Source organism: Delphinus delphis, chromosome 11, assembly GCF_949987515.2.
Source record: "Delphinus delphis chromosome 11, mDelDel1.2, whole genome shotgun sequence".
Lineage (NCBI taxonomy): Eukaryota > Metazoa > Chordata > Mammalia > Artiodactyla > Delphinidae > Delphinus > Delphinus delphis.
The window spans coordinates 60641277-60660149 of record NC_082693.1 but is presented as its reverse complement, the minus strand read 5'-3'; the positions used below and the strand labels follow the sequence as shown (position 1 = coordinate 60660149).

The 18873-nt window shown below is 34.9% G+C and overlaps 1 protein-coding gene across 3 annotated transcripts in view; it reads left to right on the top strand.

The window, feature by feature from the left end:
• OSBPL8 (oxysterol binding protein like 8) overlaps positions 1–18873 on the top strand; it is a 193744-nt gene that overhangs the window by 132507 nt on the left and 42364 nt on the right. For all 3 annotated transcript variants that reach the window (XM_060025286.2, XM_060025287.1, XM_060025288.1), the window contains 7 exons: positions 5135–5212; positions 7027–7128; positions 8530–8733; positions 10834–10918; positions 12525–12696; positions 16030–16267; positions 16880–17064. In XM_060025286.2, coding sequence (XP_059881269.1) covers positions 5135–5212; positions 7027–7128; positions 8530–8733; positions 10834–10918; positions 12525–12696; positions 16030–16267; positions 16880–17064 — 1064 coding nt within the window. The remainder of the gene's footprint in view (positions 1–5134; positions 5213–7026; positions 7129–8529; positions 8734–10833; positions 10919–12524; positions 12697–16029; positions 16268–16879; positions 17065–18873) is intronic.

The following is an 18873-nucleotide window of genomic DNA, read 5'->3' as shown; positions in this document are numbered from 1 at the left end:
AGTCTGTTGAGAATTTTTTCTTTAAGAGTACTATTCAAATTTGAAAAGTATTGTATGTTGCATTGACTTTCCTATGGGTTTGTAATTCACTAGATTTTCTATAATTCGTCAATGGATTTGACTTTTGACGGTTATTATTTCTGGTCAGGTTTAGTAGCAGGAGAAGCTTTTATGTTTGTGGAATCAAACTTCAATGACTGTAAGAAAATCTATATCTTTTTTTTTTAAAAATTATTTATTTATTTATTTATTTATGGCTGCATTGGGTCTTTGTTGCTGCACGCAGGCTTTCTCTAGTTGCGGTGAGCGGGGGCTGCTCTTCGTTGCGGTGCGTGGGCTTCTCCTTGCGGTGGCTTCTCTTGTTGCAGAGCACAGGATCTAGGCACGTGGGCTTCAGTAGTTGTGGCTCATGGGCTCAGTAGTTGTGGCTCGCAGGCTCTAGAGTGCAGGCTCAGTAGTTGTGGCACACGGGCTTAGTTGCTCTGCGACATGTGGGATCTTCCCAGACCAGGGCTCGAACCCGTGTCCCCTGTACTGGCAGGCAGATTCTTAACCACTGTGCCACCAGGGAAGTCCGAAAATCTATTTCTTAAGCTAGTAAATTCTCTGCTATTCTCAGCAGTAGGCTTGGCTTGTAAAACCCTACATATTTTGTTCCTGTTCTTGTGAGTGATTGAGAGAATTCCATGATATATTTTTTATCATATTCCGTGATATGCTTTACACAGATTTTATTCACACTTAACTTTTCAAGTATTCATTACATAAAGGTCCATCCTGTACTTATATGTATATAAGTACATAAGGTGAAAATTTAGTAGGACTTTGTATGTATATAACATATGCATGAGAAATACCTTTATTGTTTTATATGAGCTGCATAATGAGGAGATGATTTATCTTGGTTCTGCCATGGTTAGAAATACAACGAAATTTATGGAATTTTCAAAACCTATTTTCAAGCAGTTAGTACCAGAATTGGTGAGTGTATAGAATAGTGGTATTCCTACTCAGAACCCTAAACTCCAGATCTACCTACCACAGCCATCTACGTGTAGTCTCTGAATGGGAGGGTGAGGGAGGGGCTGGAGGGGTAGGGAGGGCAGGGAGCCTGAAAAGCAAGTTTACATACCTTAATGAAACACTGTGCATCAATAAATAAAAGGAAACACAGGCTGCACCTTGAGTACAATAGCACCTAGTTGTGTATGAACCTTAAATTAAAATTAATTAAAATTAAATAAAATTAGAAATTTGGTTCCTCATTTACACTAGCCACATCTCAATGGCTCACTAGCCACATATAGCTAGTGGCTACCATATTGGACTACTCAGATATAGAATATTTCTGTTATTCAGAAAGTTCTACTGCACAGCAAGCATTCACTGCTTTAGGGTCAAAAAAGTGAGTTTGAATCTTGACTGTCATATAATACCTGTGACTTCTTAGATGCTAATTATAATGACATTAATAGCTATTTTGTACTAAGAGCTTGCTAAGTGTCCTTTTAACTCTCTTAAGGATACTAGAAGACAGGTATTATTGGCCCCATTTTATTAGTGAACAAACCGAAGCTTAGAGAAGTTAAATAACTCTCAAGGGTCAAAATGGTAGAGCTAGAATTCAAAGTGGCTTCAATTTTCTTATCTGTACAAAAGAGGTAAGATCTAACTCTCAGATTGTGATGCTGTAAGTGCCTCATGAAGTACTTGATTAATAATAGGTGTTTGAGAATTCGTTTTTCTTACTTTGAATAAAGAACTACAGTGAATGAATAGGCTTCTTGACGTGGTAACTATTTGGTGTAAGTAAAATTGTACTCATTCTGTTATTTTCCAAGAGCTGAATCTTATTGATTCTATCTTACCTTAGATTTAATCTTGGTTTATTCTGTTAGCTTAAGAGATACATAGCCACTAGTTTGTCCTTATATATTTTAACATATATTCCACTCTTTTGTTTTTCAGAACAATCCTAAAATTTATACATTTATCATCAAACCTTATTCTCATGGAATTCTGAAGATTTTGTTCTTACCTAAGTAACTTTGGGAAGCAAAATCTTGTTATTCCTTCTATGATCGATCTGCATAACTGAGACCGTTAAATAATTTTAACCTTATACTTGTATGAATTTGATGCAGAAAGTATCAGTACTGTCATTTTGATCACTGAATTTACGGTATCCTTCTTCCCCCCAACCCCCGCCATTTTAAAAATAAAGGCAGTTCCTGTTTCTCAGGCATCCTGTAAATGAGTGAATTGGAGAAATCAGTTAATCAGATCATCCCATCTTCCTTTTAGCATTTTTAAATAAATTTTTAACTGTCCATCTCAATGAAAGGAATTGCCAGCATGAATAATATTTCTAGTGGGATAAAAGGAATGCTATTACAAGGATAAGGGGTTTCTGAGCTGAGATCTTGACTTGATTCTCCAGCCATCAGTCTGCTTAGCTGTAGGTTTGCTAAATCATCTACCTCTTGCTGTAAAAAATATATTTCCTTGGACATTTAAAAAAAAAAAACCTTTCCAAATCAAAATATCTGATAGAGTCATAGTAACTTATCATTATTGTTATTATTCCTTATATCTGCAGTATTTTGTAGTTTTCAAAGCAAGTCGAAAGTGTTCTCATATGTTAATGTTCCATTTATCTAAAGGTCATATTTTTGTCAACACTTGCAATCTAGAGGATAGTCACAAACCTGAAACACAGTATACCAAGTACTGTGTTAAACACATCATGCACACTACCTCATTTACCCCTCAAAGCAACCCTATGACTTGGTAGGAATATCCTTATTTTATAAATGAGCAACTAAGACTGGAAGAGATTGAATAACTTCCCATAGTTGCACAGCCCATAAGGTATCATCATTAAAATAGTGGTCAGTAAGTTTATAAAAGGAGGAAACTTAGTTTAGTAAAATATTTCCAACAAAAAAACAGTTTATGATTCTTGGTATTTAAAAGGTAACTTGTTGATTCAGAAAACTTTGGTAGTATTTCATTGAAAAGACTATAGAACTTGGTCACTAGATCCTTTTTTTCTTTTTTCAGAACTAGCTACACAGTATGGCAAGGATTCCTTGAAGTATGTGTGCTGTAATCTACCAAGCTCATGTGACAGCCATCTGGCCTGCTGGTCCCTTATATACTAGAATCGTTTAGGAATCTCCAAGCCAGATCTTGTCATGTCTAGGGAAATAGATTTCCTGTTGTTCGTAAAGATAAGTCTTAAATTTGAGTCTAAGATTCTATATGAACAGTTTTAAAAGGTGAGAAATAAATGTGATGAGATGGCTAAGAGCATGAGACTGAGAATTAGGCACACCAGAGTACAAATCCCAGATCGTCTACTTATGACTCTGTGACTTTAGGAAGTTATTTAATCTGTTAGTCTTAGTTTCTTTATTAGCAAAAGGAGGAACTACAACTATCTCATAAGGTTGCTTTGAGGATTAAATGAAGCAGAACATATAAAGTACTTATATAGTACTTGGTAAAGAGTTAAACAGTCATTCATTTTCATTAACTTTTAAGCTAATATTATTAGTATTCTTCACTTAATAGTATCTAAAAAGTACATTATAATACACATTTTCCTATTAAGCTGTGGGAAATAGAAACCATTATATTCCTCTGACAGTAGCCATGTCATCTTTGAGTTTCCAGTGGCAAGGAGAGGACAGAGACCTGTTTGGCTTGAGAACTTTTGTGGAATGGTTTTAGTATCACAATATATCCTATCATCATGGGAGTAAGCAATATGATGTTTCAAGGCCAGTTCTCAAAGGAGTAACTTCAACAAAAATTTAATTAGGTTAATCCCCACCTTCTACATTGAGTGTAGTTTGCAGTTCCTTTCCAGTTCAGCCAGTTATTACCATCAACATAATAATTCGTATTTTGTACTAAGTAGTGGAGGCATTTTTAGGAGAGATGAGCTGCAAATGCTAGTTTCATTTTCATTTTATTAATTCCAAAGGTATTTATTGAGCCCTTCCTTTTCCGCAGGTGATAGCTGGCTATAATTGATGAATAAACATGGTCCCTGTCCTCATGGATCTTAAAATTTAGTGAGGGAGTTTGTACCCAAAGTTTTTCATCCTTGATCACATCTAGTGATATTATGTAGATCTGGCCATTAAACACTTGAAAGCTACCATTTGGATCAAGCCCCATATACTTTCCTGGCACTGGGAGTAATGCTACAAACTTTAAGTACCTTCTCCCATGTCTAACAATAGGTAAAAATGAAAATCACAGAACAGTGAAGGAATATGTTTAATTTAATTGTTCCAGGATTTATAGAAGCAGCTTTTCGTTCTATATTCTTCTACTCTGGTGGAAGAAAGTAGTCTCCTTGAAAGAGTGCTGGATTAGGAGACCCGGGTTCTGATCCCTGCTGTTGATTGATTGTTTAGAAAATCAACGTCCCTGAGCCTCCCTTTCATGATTTGTAAAATGGAGATAAAACCACTTGTTATGCCTATTTTTCAAGGTTCTTATGAGGATCAAATTGAAATATCAAGTATAAACAAAGTCTGGAAACAAGTTTAAGACATTAGTAATAATTTAGGGGCACTGGATAGTTAGGAAGAAGTAGGTGCTAGGAATATTGATTTTTAAACACTGTACAACTTAGGGTGTTTCATTACTTGTTTCTGAAGATGTTTGTATTTATCCCCTTTGGAGAAGGAGTAGCAACAGGGCAATGTGTACAGCAACTTGCTAGAAGATTTTTGTTTTTTAGAATATTTCAACTTAAAAAATTACACTGCTTTGGATACATTTGTCCTAAGAATAAGTAAATAATTGTATTTTTCAGAAATACCCTGAAAAATATAAGGCAGAGATTTATAAATGATCTTATTTAACCTCACATTGTAAATTAATTTATTGATAAGTTTTTATTTTTGTGGCTTTAATGTGGATTAGTTTTCAAACCCAAATACTGTAAAGGGAAAATCAGTATTTGAAAATTGACATTTGCCTAAATCACAGCAATGAATGGGAAGAATGTCACAAACATAGTTTTAACATTAGTTTTTATGTGCCATATGTGTGTGTAGAATAAGTGGCGATTTTAATTATTATTTCTCTTTTCTTCATTTCCATGTGATTTCAGTCTGAATCTAAACTTTATAATGGCTCGGAGAAGGATAGTTCAGCTTCAAGCAAGCTTACAAAAAAAGAATCTCTCAAGGTTAGTTTCCACAGTTATGAAATAAGATAAAGAAATAAGTATTTGTAATCCTAAAGGAAGAAAAAAAATATTAATGTTTGTATGGCATGCTGGAGTCAACTGAAAAGACTCTTTGATGACTGTCCCAGTGCTACTCTGGCCCTCACCTGGGGTGCGGGTGCTGAGGACTGGATATCTCTGCACAGCTGTACTTGAGTCAAGCACGCCACTGCGTTATAGAACATAACGGGAAGCTCTGCTGCCCGTTGAAATTTGAGTTTACTAACTGCTAGATCATGGGCTGAATTTGGCCCACAGGTAATATATATTTTGTTTGACCTACACAGTGTTTTAAAAATTTGAGCCAACAATTACAAGTCCAGATTTCCAGCTTCTCCTAAGAAATAGGTTATACTGGGCCTGCCTTCCAGAATGGCCACAGATCCTGGAGTTTAAGGAACACATGCTTTCCAATTGATTCTTGATTCCCATATAGTCTGTTTTGCCCCTCTTTTTTTCCATATCTGATCCTATACGTATCTGCATTTACAGTCCTATATGAAATCTGTTAATTCAGATATGCATATTAACAAAGACCAAAGTGAAAACTTTTTGACTGTATAATTATTAAAATTTCTTGTGTGTATGTAGTCTCTTCACCATTAAATGCAACTAGGAAAATTTTGTGTTTTAGTTTATAAAAAGTCACTGATAGGTTATCTTCTCCCCTTTGTGAACAACAACAAAGCAATAAATAATAAGATTGCTTTACTGCTACTTTCCCAAATTATCTCAGGAGTGACTTATGAAGGGTAAAACTTTGATAATTTGAATGAATTAGTTTCAATGTTGTAGTTTCTTAGTTATTTATATGTTATATATTAGTGTCAGAAAAGAGAGAAAAATTGCCAGTCCTAAATAACTACAGCATTGTTTGTGATATGAAAAACTGACAACAGAGTAGATTTCCATCAGTAAGAGAATATGTTAAGAAAAATTATAGAAGTAGTATAGCATGGTGCTTAAAAGCATGTGTTTTAGAGCCAGGCTGCCTCTATTTGAATTCTGCCTCCATGAATTACTAACTATGTGATCCTGGGCAATTTACTCTCTGTGCCTCAGTTTTCTCATCTGTAAAATAAGGATAATGATAGTCCTACTTCCCAAGGTTATTGTGAGTATTAAATGAGGTAATACATGTAAAGTGCTTACAACAGTGACTGGTACGCAGAATGTGTCTCGTAAATGTTACCTCTTATTATTTTATTCATACTAGGAATCCTATGTAGCAGTTAAAAGAATGAGGTAGACATGGAATGGAAAGAGAATTGAAATGCTCCAAAAAATATTGAATAGGAGAACCTTTTTTATGTGTTTAAAAAAACAAAAACAAACACAAAAGTATATTTCTGTAGGTTGTGTACATAGAAGAGGCCTGAAAGGATAGTGTTTTCCTGAAGGTTAACAGTGATCAATTCTGAGAATCGGAATAGGAGAGGGTATAATAAAAACGGCTTTTAGCTTTGTGTTGTTTGAAATTTTTACCATGAGTTTGTATTCATGTACTGTGTAATTTTAAAAACGTAAAATTCTTTAAAAATGTACAGAGAATTGGACTAGTGATCAGAAAAACTAGGTTCTTACCTTGCTTTTCTAAAAATTTCTACCAGCTCTTAAAAAAAAAAGGGTCTGTCCTAAGATGCTAGAATTCTAAAAGAGGTTTAGAATTTTATTTTAGAGTGTAAATTTTTTTACATACTATGGAGCTAAAAAATTGGAGAGAAATTGCCTATTTCTAATGAATTTTTAATTTTTCTATTATTTCTGTAAAATAGGTACAAAAGAAAAATTACCGAGAAGAAAAGAAAAGAGCCACAAAGGAGTTACTCAGTACAATCACAGATCCCTCTGTTATTGTTATGGCTGATTGGTTGAAGGTCAGTTTGTATTGACTCTTGAATTCAAATGCTGGATATTTACCAACTGGAATAGGAAAGCCCAGAGTGCACCTAAAAGCCTGCAAGACAAAAACATCTCCTAGGTTGATTGTTTTTCACTGATGAAGAAACTGTTGATTGTATCCCGGAGGATCTATGTTCCAGTCTTAATGGAGAGAAGAAACCTTAATGTTGTCTCTCTTGACATCAAATAACATCAAATATGGATAGCAGTTCTTTTAAAAAGGCGTTTTGATTTGTGTGACATGATATAGTCTAATCCAGGGGTCCCCAACCCCCAGACCACGGACCAATACCGGTCCGCGGCCTGTTTGGAACCGGGCCGCACAGCAGGAGGTGAGCGGCGGACGAGCGAGCGAAACTTCATCTGCCGCTCCCCATTGCTTGTGTTACCATCTGAACCATCCCCCCTCTTTGTGGAAAAATTGTCTTCCACGAAACCGGTCCCTGGTGACAGAAAGTTTGGGGACCGCTGGTCTCATTGATGTCCTGTAAAGAAATATTTTGTTTGCTGTTCAAATTATCATTTAGTATTATTGTAGACTTGGTATATTTGCATTTTGGAGAAGATATGAGTCAAATTTAGTGTAAAAGTTACCATTTGAAAAGCATTAATTTGCAGAACAACATACATATTGCTATTTCTATTCCTTATTCTTTTAGCCTCTGGTTATTTCCACTTACTTTTATTTCCTGTCATCTTAGTCACTCTATCCTCTTTATCATTCTTATCTGTAGGATATTTGGTAGGAATATTTTAGCCTAATACTAACTTTGAGAATGGTCTTGTAAGACCCTGACTCCCAGGAAGTTTTAGTACCTGGCTTTCACCTAAAAATCACCCCAGCAGTGAAAGCTTTTCACCTTCCCCAAGGATAGGTACAACCTCCAAACTAAAATCCTTATGGGATCTGTCATGGAAGTTTTCTTACTAAAACAGAAGTCTAGTGATAGTTTCCTTGATAGTTCAAGTAATATGGGGGTCTTCTTCGATATTATTCTGAAAACACCTTCTGACTTATATTGGCTCTACTTACTAAGTCTTTAAGCTCCATATCCTATACTAGGAAAGTATATTTTAATGGCCCCTGACCTGGCCAGGAAGGCTAGGAAAACCATTCTACTTGGTACATTGTTTTGAAATTGTTGATGCAGTCTCCCACTAGAATTTAAGTTCCTCAGAAGCAGGAGTCATGCTGTTTTCACATTTATTTCCAGTGCTTGCTATTTAGTAGCTTAACAAACATACACCTAGTGAATTTAAAGTGTACACTTTATGGAAATTTTAGATTAAAATACCCTATTTGCCTCTATTTGGTTAGTGTCTTGTGGAGCAGAGAAACAAAGGTTTATTTCTTAAATAAACTTATATTTTTGTAGATTCGTGGTACTCTAAAGAGCTGGACCAAATTGTGGTGTGTGTTGAAACCTGGTGTGCTACTGATCTATAAAACCCAAAAAAATGGTCAATGGGTAGGAACAGTTCTTCTGAATGCCTGTGAGATCATTGAGCGTCCATCAAAAAAGGATGGCTTTTGTTTTAAACTTTTCCATCCTTTGGAGCAGTCCATTTGGGCAGTGAAGGTAAGTAAGCACTTGTTATATAGGTGAGAGGTAAAGATGACAATCTATAAGTAGAACTGAGATAAATCAATGAATGATTAATAATTGCTGTCCTCTGCCAGAACTTATAAATTTGTTTTTGTCTTCAATCACATTATTCCTCTTTCTGTTTCTACCCACGATGAAATGTGCACCAAAATGCTTAGTTTACCTTTAAGATCTAAGTTAAAAATTTCTCCAGAAAATGCTTCCCAAATTTATATTGTACCTTATTATCTCTTGTCTGTAGGGATTGTTTGTACTGTTCTTTTACTTTGCAATTACCAGCTTTGCTTTGTAATATTGTATCCTGTTTACTGTGAGTGTTCTTCTCTTTATCAAATTGTCAGACTCCCTAGAACAGAAGCTGCCATTTATTTTGGTGGTCTTTCCTGTAGTGATGTAGATATGTGATAGGAAGCCTATAAGCAGAAGCAGTCCTACATATTTTTGAGAGGCAGCTTTCTTTGAAGATGGAGCTCTAATGCTTTTATAACTAAAAAGCATTACCGTGGTCACTCCTTGTTTTAAAAACAAACAATCAAGAAAATAGAAATGCTCTATTTGATAGACTATTATACTAAGGAATTCTACAAACAGTAGACAGGCAGTACATGCTAACTGAATAAATGAGTCTAGCTTAAGTTTTTACAAAGCGATCATTGTTTTAGTTTCTAAAGTCAATTACACTTGAATAAAGGTTTTGGGACTCCTCCTTTAGGTAAACAACCTAATTGAGATTAGAACTAAATGTAGCTTCAGCTTTTTAATTTGTTGGGTATTGCTTAATTAGGCAATATACAGACACCTAGGAAAAGACCTGGGCTTTTAACCTTTATTTCAGTAGTGTGGAATCATAGCAGGAATAAATTTAGGATTACAGAGTTAGTTTTATTCTGAGATTATATACTTCCCACGGGGGAAAGAATTTAACCCATGAAACCTCTGGTATTTCTGTATCATGTCATTCTAAAGTGAAAAAAAATTACTTTCAAAATCTTTTATATGTATATTATTTATTCTTTACTACTATTTTTAGGCATTGTAAGAATTATAATGAATTTTAAAATCATTAAAAGATACTTATAATGTCAAGTTATTTCATTCCAGATATTGGTGGGAGGGAAATTTGTACAATTATATGAACATCAGAATATTCTTCACAAGCAAAACCTACTTAGGACATTGTTTAAGCAGCTTAAAAGTCAATGTCTATGCTTAGGAAAGAGTAATGTTTATAACTTTTTACTTTGAGTCAGAGACTCTTTTCAGCATGTTATATGGAATCTTTTTTTAATTCTCGTGCCTGTAAGGTACGAGATAAGGAGGATACAAATTTCCTGTAAGGAGGATACAAATATCCCCCATTACCCAGATAAAGAGATTGAGGCCTAAAGAGGTTACTTAAGTAATTTTTCTAGTATGGAATCAAGATTGAAACCCAGGCAGTCTGACTCAAGGTCCTACTCTATACTGGTTCTAGGAACTAGACCATAAATTATAAAGCCATTTGAAAATACCCAAGGGATATTATAGGATTTGTTAAAATCGTATTGATTTGTTTCTACTTTTTTCACTTTAAATGTCCATCTTTACCTCCTAATGTTTATGCTTCTTAAAATCCATTTTATTCTTTGACAACTTAAAAAATTATTTTTCCCTGGACCTAGTAAAAATTCATTTCTCTTTTTCTTATAAGTTTCCAGCTGTTTCTTTAGGCTTCCAGAAATTTAGTATTTCTCATCTAATAGTTTCTGTAGTATGGAAATTCTCTGTTAAATTAAAATTTGGTCTCATATGGGAAATTTTAGGTTTCTCTTTAATATGTGAACAATATGCAGAGGTAATGCTTAATGTTAACTATAAGTTCAGTTTTCTGGTAAGGAGGTAAATTTTGTGGAAGAGGAAAGCTTTCCTCAGTACTTAACATTTGCTTTCTTAAGAAGCATGAAATTAAAGCTTGTTTGTTTTTAAAAATTATAATCCATGCCTCACTTAGATTATTACAGATAATTATGAATAATATAAAGTTGAGATCTCATAATACTGTACACCATTTATTTTGTTTATTCTGCTTTTAAGGGTCCAAAAGGTGAAGCAGTTGGATCCATAACTCAGCCCTTACCTAGCAGTTATTTGATCATCCGAGCTACTTCAGAGTCAGATGGTAAATACAAAAGATGGATTGGATTTTGGTCCTTATTTTTAAGAGTCACTTAAAAATATACTATATACTTTTATAGATCTATACTTTTATAGATCACTGCATTTTCCTTTGGGAAATCTGCATTTAGTATGGAATTTGCAGCAGACGTATTATAATCATAAATTGCCTAGAACACTAAATATATCATCAACTTGGTTGACAAATGGGGAAATCTAATAGGAAGGAAGCATTATATAATTGAGTGATAAACTAGCAGCCTGGAGTTTTCTTCTTCATCCTTTATTGACATATTAACACCTTTTTGACTTGATTAGCATTCTCTGTGGTAACTCATTAAGTTTTGTCATTTTAGAAGTACATTTAATACTATTTATATTTTATCATTAAATATTAACATGACACTGTATACACTATTTTGCTTTTTTGCATAAGACGTTCAAACACAAACTTCTATTCTGTACTTTATTACTTAATATTTAATTCCTGAAACAAATATAGGGAGGGTATAATTTGTATGAAAGCAAGGTAACTTTAAAACTTTAATAATTGATAATGGATTTTTTCTTCACTTTTATGTTTTATAGTGTAGACTAGCTTAGCCTAGGGAATCATGTAACCTTCTAAACTTTACTTTCACTAGATGATGGTTTTTTAAATTAAAATATCATAGGCATGAGCTTTCATTATGAAAACGATTTATGTGGCTGATATTGCCACCATATCTTGAAACAAATGTATATGACTTTTAAGAGTAATTAACATTTTTTTTCTACTAGTACTTTTCTAAATTTTAATTTAAAAAAAATAAAGTTATTGGGGGGAGGGATAAATTGGGAGTTTGGGGATTGACATATACACACTATTATATTTACAATAGATACCAACAAGGACCTACTGCTGAGCGCTGTTGAGCACTGGGAACTCTGCTCAATATTCTGTAATAACCTAAATGGGAAAAAAAATTTCAGAAAGAATAGATATATGTATATGTATAACTGGATCACTTTGCTGTGCACCTGAAACACAACATTGTAAATCAACTATAGTCGAATATAAACAAAAATTAAAATACATAGAGTCAACCACACACACACAAAATTAAGTTATTAATGTTTCTACTAACTAATATGGCAGTTAATAACAGTATTAGACAGGCATTTTTCTGACTTAAAATTTTGGTGCTAAACCTGGGATAGATGTCCTGTCAACAACAAAATATTATTTTAGATAGTTTGTTTATAGTAGAAACATAATCCCTTAGGTATATTTCATGTACCTTTTTGGTACCTTCAGTTATTCTACATGTTAATGTTTGAAGCTTTTAAAAATAAAGTACATTTATTTTAGATTAGATGTATTTTCTAATGTATGTTAATGCTATTTATTTACCAGTGGTTTCTAGATATTTAGAATGTAAAAAGCACTTATTAAACTGAAAAATTGCATTAAGACATCCTGGCAGGATTTTATATTCTAATTAATTTTTACAGTGCATGTTTCTGAGAGAAATAATAGTATGTTTAAAAGTTAACAGTGTTAAATTAAGATGGATGCTAGTTTTTCTAGTTTCTTGAATTATACTATTTATGAATCTGTCTTTTTCTAGGAAGGTGCTGGATGGATGCTTTGGAGTTGGCTTTGAAATGTTCTAGTCTTCTTAAACGTACAATGATCAGAGAGGGAAAGGAACATGACCTGAGCATCTCATCAGAGAGCACACATGTGACTTTGTATGGCTTATTACGTGCTAACAGTCTCCACAGTGGTGATAACTTCCAGTAAGTAGATATTGCCACTAATTTGGTGATTATTTTCGAGACTGTGTTATTCACTAGGTTAGTTGGCAGGCCTAGAATTTTTGTATTGTATCTAGGATTGAAACTTAGCTGTCTTTAAACCCCTATGGCCTGGTTTAAAATTTGTTGAGTTGCTCTGGTGAGGTGTAGAGAGTTATTTCCTTGATTCCAGCTAATATGAATTACTTGTTCTTTCCTAAATACAACCATGCTAACTACCTTGTCTTTGTGCCTGGTGTTCCGTCAATTAAGAATGACGTCTAGTCCTCCTTGCTCTTTTCTTCCGTCATACTCCTGTGTTCTTCAAGGCCAATCTCAATCTCAAATATTATATCATATGTGAAGCCTTTCTTTGCCTCATAAAAATGAGATGTAATCCGTCCTTCTACTGTTGTTCTATTAGCACTTTTTTGTTTTTTCTATAATGGACTTGACTTATTCTACCTGGTATTTGTGGAATTCTCCTATTATATTGTGTTTCAAATTGGGACTGTATCCTATTTGTGTTTTTTTTTTCCCCTGAAGCATTCATTGTAGTTAATACTAAAAAAAATTTTCTTCAAGGAAACGAAGGTTGAGGTTCAGATCTCTTCTGTTGCTTTGCAGGAAAAATAGACTTCCGCTTTTCCTGCCTGGCCCCAGCCCTCAGCTTTTCCTCCCTGGCCTCAGCCCTCAGCTTCTCTGCAGCCATTTATTTCTGTCAGCATTGATGTTACCCTCCTCAAAGTTAGACTGCTTCTCTCCTCGCTTCCCTGTAAGCGGAGCTGAACTTTTTTTTTTTTTTCCTATCCTTTTGTTTGACTCTTTTTCTTTACTCTCTTTTAAAACTGCCAAAAATAAATAAATAAATAAAACCACCATTACCTTATCTTTTACATCCTTTCTTTGCAGATCTATAATCTGGAGCTTTGTTTTATCCTAGTGTAGGAGTCTGATAGGATGAGGGGGAGGGAGGTGCACCTGATATAGGAATGGGTTTTTGTTGGGGCCTTTTCCCCTGGTATTATAGAATACCAGGTAATCCTTAAATGCTCTTATTTGGGGATCTTAAAATTCATCTGCTTCACGTATTTATTCATTAAAAAATTTTGAGTCTCTTTTCTGTGTAAGATACCATACACTTTTCTTTGTAATTCACCACATTGTGAATAGGAAAATGAATCAGATATGATCCTAAATTTGAATCCAGTATAACAGTTTACTAGCTATGTAATCCTAGAGAGATGTTTTGTTTTGTTTTGCTTGAAAGCGATAAAATGCCAGGCAACTATAAATAATAGGAAGAAAAGAATGACATAAACAACCAAAGGAGAGATGTCTTAGGGTAATATAGGATCAGGAGAATTTAGAGGGTGAAAACATAATATCCAGCTAGGGAATCAGGGAGCGGATCAATATAACAGATTTTACCATTAAGTAGAATCAACATATGAACACGTTCATTCGGATATATGACAGAAAATGAGCTAGGAACTGATGTCGCAGAGATGAGGAAGGATGGGAGCCTACCTTCGAGACTTAGAGTCTCCTTGGATGTAAGAGACAGGAAACGGGTAAAGTTAAAAAAAGATTACCAAGTTTTAAGCCTGAGTAACTGGGAAGATGATAAAAAATTTTTAAAAGGACCATATTTGGGAGATAATATATTAAATATTGGATATGTTGAGGATGCAGTGGTCCCAGTATATATAGATGTGGTCAACCAAGCGTTTAAAAACATGAATCTGAAGCTTATTCTTGCATGCATGGGAAATCATCAAACAGAAATCATCAAATAGAAATGATGAAGTCTTGAAACTGGACAGGTTGCCAAAGGGGAGAGAGGATAAAACAAAATAAAAGAGAAAATAAAAAACAGATTGTGAGGGATTAAGGAGAGACTAGATGGTAAGAAAGCAAAGACAGCAATATATGATTGTAAAGGAGAAAATATATATGATTGTAAAGGAGAAAAAAGAAAATAAGTATTCTAAAAAATGAATTTCTGTTAGAAGTTGTCTGATTAAAATCCAAACATAAGAAGATTTTGGAAAAATAGAGACTAAAAGAGAATCAAATAGGACTACTCTGTTAAACTTATCTCAGCATTGTTAAAATGTCAATTACTATATATAACGGCACCATGTATTCTTTTGTAAAGTACTTTACAAATTTTTTATACCAAACGAAACCCACAGATACTTTCTTAAATGAGAAATTTCTAAAAAAATGTTTGATTCTGGAAGTGATTTTTTTTTAAAAATTGTTTCCTTTTTGTGCAGAATAGTAACCCTAGTCTTGTAAGTAAGAATAAGGTTGGGTATGGCAGCTTAACAATTTTAGGCCATAGGTTCATTTCCTTAAGCTGAAATTTCCATTTCCAGTTCTCCATAGAGTTTTTTTTTCAGGGTTAAGCCTATCCAGTTGTTTTTCTTTCTTTCTTTTGGCTCCGTTGGGTCTTCGTTGTTGTGCGTGGGCCTTCTCTGGTTGCGGTGAGCGGGGCCTACTCTTCATTGTGGTGCGCAGGCTTCTCATTTTGGTGGCCTCTCATTGCGGAGCACAGGCTCTAGGTGCGCAGTCTTCAGTAGTTGCGGAGCGCAGGCTCTAGGGTGAAGGCTCAGTAGTTGTGGCACAGGGGCTCAGTAGTTGTGGCTCACGGGCTCTAGAATGCAGGCTCAGTAGTTGTGGTGCATAGGCTTCATTGCCCTGCGGCATGTGGGATCTTCCCGAACCAGGGATCAAACCCATGTCTCCTGCATTGACAGGCAGATTCCTAACCACTGTGCCACCAAGGAAGTCCTCAGTCCAGTATTAAATCGATATAATTACCTTATATATTACTCCTTTTATTTTTGGACTTATTATGAGTGACTTTGGAGACCTTTACAGGTAGAAAGTCATAATTCATTTGCGTTCACTTGAGAATCTAGTGGTCTTGTCTTGAAGTTTTTCTTTAGACCAGAAGTGATAGGTTGATTCAAGTGATGATGTTTGTAAAACTAAGGAAAAAATCTAGCAAGAAATAGTATAAAATTTTGCTTTTGGAAAATTTTAGACCTAAAGGATAGAGAAGCAAAGAGCTCAGAGTGTCATCTTTTAGCATTTTCCAGGTTTTAATTTAATTTCTCTGTGCCTCCATTTTTTAATCTGTGAAGTGAGAGTAATGATTTTACTTTTAGGGCTATTTTATGATTAAATGAGTTAAACTATATAAAACACTTAGAATGGTACCCTTCACATAGTAAATTCTCAGTAAGTGTTACATATCCTTCTTATTTATAAATTAAATATTCTTAACCTCCTTTATCCTTCCTCCTAATAATTCTTTCTCTTAAGGTTAAATGATAGTGAAATTGAACGGCAGCATTTTAAGGACCAAGATATGTATTCTGATAAATCTGATAAAGAAAATGATCAAGAGCATGATGAGTCTGACAATGAGGTGATGGGGAAAAGTGAAGAAAGTGACACAGATACATCAGAAAGGCAAGATGACTCATACATTGAACCTGAGCCTGTTGAGCCTTTAAAGGAGACTACCTACACTGAACAGAGCCATGAAGAACTCGGAGAGGTAACAGTCTGTGATTTTCAGAGATTTTGGTTTTCTAATGCTTGGAAATTTACAGATGAAATTGAAGATATTTGTATGACCTATTTCTTCTTTTCCTGAAAGAGAATAGTATTTATATAATACCTATTTTATTTTAAAAGTTGCATACATATGAATATATCAAGATTTATAAACAATTAAACACATATACTGGCACAAATACCAATATATTCTATTAAATTTAGAGTTTACATCTTCAGGTTTGCTTTTGAAATAAAATACTCCTTGATGTTATTGCCAGGTACAAAGTAAATTGTAGGGAAACATGAATTTATAACTTTCTTGTTATTGCTAATGCATAGAAGTAAACATAGTATAAAATAATAGAGTATAATGTTTTTTTGTAATGGATTCTTTGTATATATCATTCACTTTATTTAGTGTCTCTTGCGACTGCCCTTTTACTAAATTTTATAGGTGTTGACTTATTACCTAATGGGTTATTTTCACATTTTAAGATTGCTTGGAATAGTCTTAGAGAAGATTCATATTTTCAGTATGAGCTGTCTTATCTACATATTTATGTGTCTGAAATAAATATAGTATTTCAGTATTTTTTGTTAATTGCTAAAGGCAGGTGAGGCTTCTCAAACAGAAACTGTGTCAGAAGAAAACAAAAGCCTTATCTGGACACTACTGAAACAAGTCCGTCCTGGCATGGACCTATCCAGGGTGGTTCTGCCTACATTTATTTTGGAACCCCGTTCTTTCCTGGATAAACTTTCAGATTACTACTATCATGCAGATTTCCTATCTGAGTAAGTAAATTCTCATTTCTTAAAATAAAAGATACTTCATGGTTTTCGAGTATTTTCAGAGTGCTGATTTCAGTGGTAATGCTGTACCAAAATCAGGCTCAAATGAGATGCCACTCTCTCTTCTCCACCACTTCTGTGGTTGACCTTAATAAGAAGCAGGTTTAATACTTTGCTGTAATGTTTCCATTTATGAGGTCAAATGGAGAAATCACAAGCTTGAGGAAGACAGGAATTCTGCCCCTGCCTTGACAGCACTGCCATCACAGGCTCCCTGACCTGTGCATTGACCTAACACAGGGAGAGCTGGTTGGCATTCTTGGTTCTCCCCCACCTAAGTCCTCTTTCAGGTCCCATCCTGGGGCTTCTGCTTTTGTTTGTGCTTATTCTCTCTGCATGCAGTGAGGCGTGTGCAGCTTATCACAACGGGAACATCCTACTAACTGCTGGCACATGGCATAAATCCCCACTCTCACCTTTGCTTTTCTTCCTGCCAGCTGATCCTGGGAGTAATTCTGAAGAAGGCAGGCATGAGGGAGGTGGAGGAGGAGCTGCCTACCTCTTTCCCAGCAGTTTCTTGGACAATCATACTTTTCCAAGTTTCACTTGCTGCCCCCATTCCAGCAGCAGTTTCAAGGCACTGTGTTTTCTAAGATACTAGGTTCTGGCCCTGTGACCTGATTTTTAGATTCTGCATTAATACCTGTATTCAGTTTATTCATTGCATTATTAGTCTATTAGTTGCATTAATGAACATTGCAAAAAAAAGAAAAAAGAAGCTGATTCAAAGGATAATTCGTAAACTGTGGGAGATTTTTGCAAATTAAGTCATAAATGAAGTGTTAAGCTCCCTAAAATAAAAAGGGCTCTTTTTATTTTAGTGAATGAAAAGAAATTCTTAGTGAATGAAAAAAAACAAGCTGATTCAAAGGATAATTCGTAAACTGGGGGAGATTTTTGCAAATTAAGTCATAAATGAACTGTTAAGCTCCCTAAAATAAAAAGGGCTCTTTTTATTTTAGTGAATGAAAAGAAATCCTATGAAAAGAAATTCTTAGTGAATGAAAATGATCAATAACCTAATAGAAAAAGAAGTGGAGGAAATGACCAAGCAGTTTAAAAATGAAGTAATAAAAATAGTCCTTAAGGGCTTCCCTGGTGGCACAGTGGTTGAGAGTACGCCTGCCGATGCAGGGGACACAGGTTTGTGCCCCGGTCTGGGAAGATCCCACATGCCGTGGAGCAGCTGGGCCTGTGAGCCATGGCTGCTGAGCCTGCGCGTCCGGAGCCTGTGCTCCGCAACGGGACAGGCCACAGCAGTGAGAGGCCCGCGTACAGCAAAAAAAAAAAAAAAAAAAAAAATCCTTAAACATGTAAACTTCACTTAAAATAAGAAAAGTGCAAATTCAAACCATAATAAGATCTATTTTCCATCCATCACTTTGACCAAAAATCTAGATGCTTTTATACCCCAGTTCTGCTTCCTTTTATCTATCTAGAAATGTATTTCCCTCAGAATATGAGGCAGGTTCCTATGAATCACAGTAAGATCTTGAGAGATGACCATTTTCCCAAATTAAAAGGTTGCACTTCTGGCAACACACACTGTTGCCAAGGTTGTGTGGCACTCATAGACTGCTGTTGGGTCATACAAACTAGCACAGTGCATTAGAAAGGCATCTGGCAGTATCTACCAAAATTATAAATGTATTCAATCCTTTGATCCAGTAATTCTGCTTCTGGGAATATCTCCTACAGATACAACTCCACATGTACAAAATGACATAGATACAAAATTGTTGCAGCATGGTT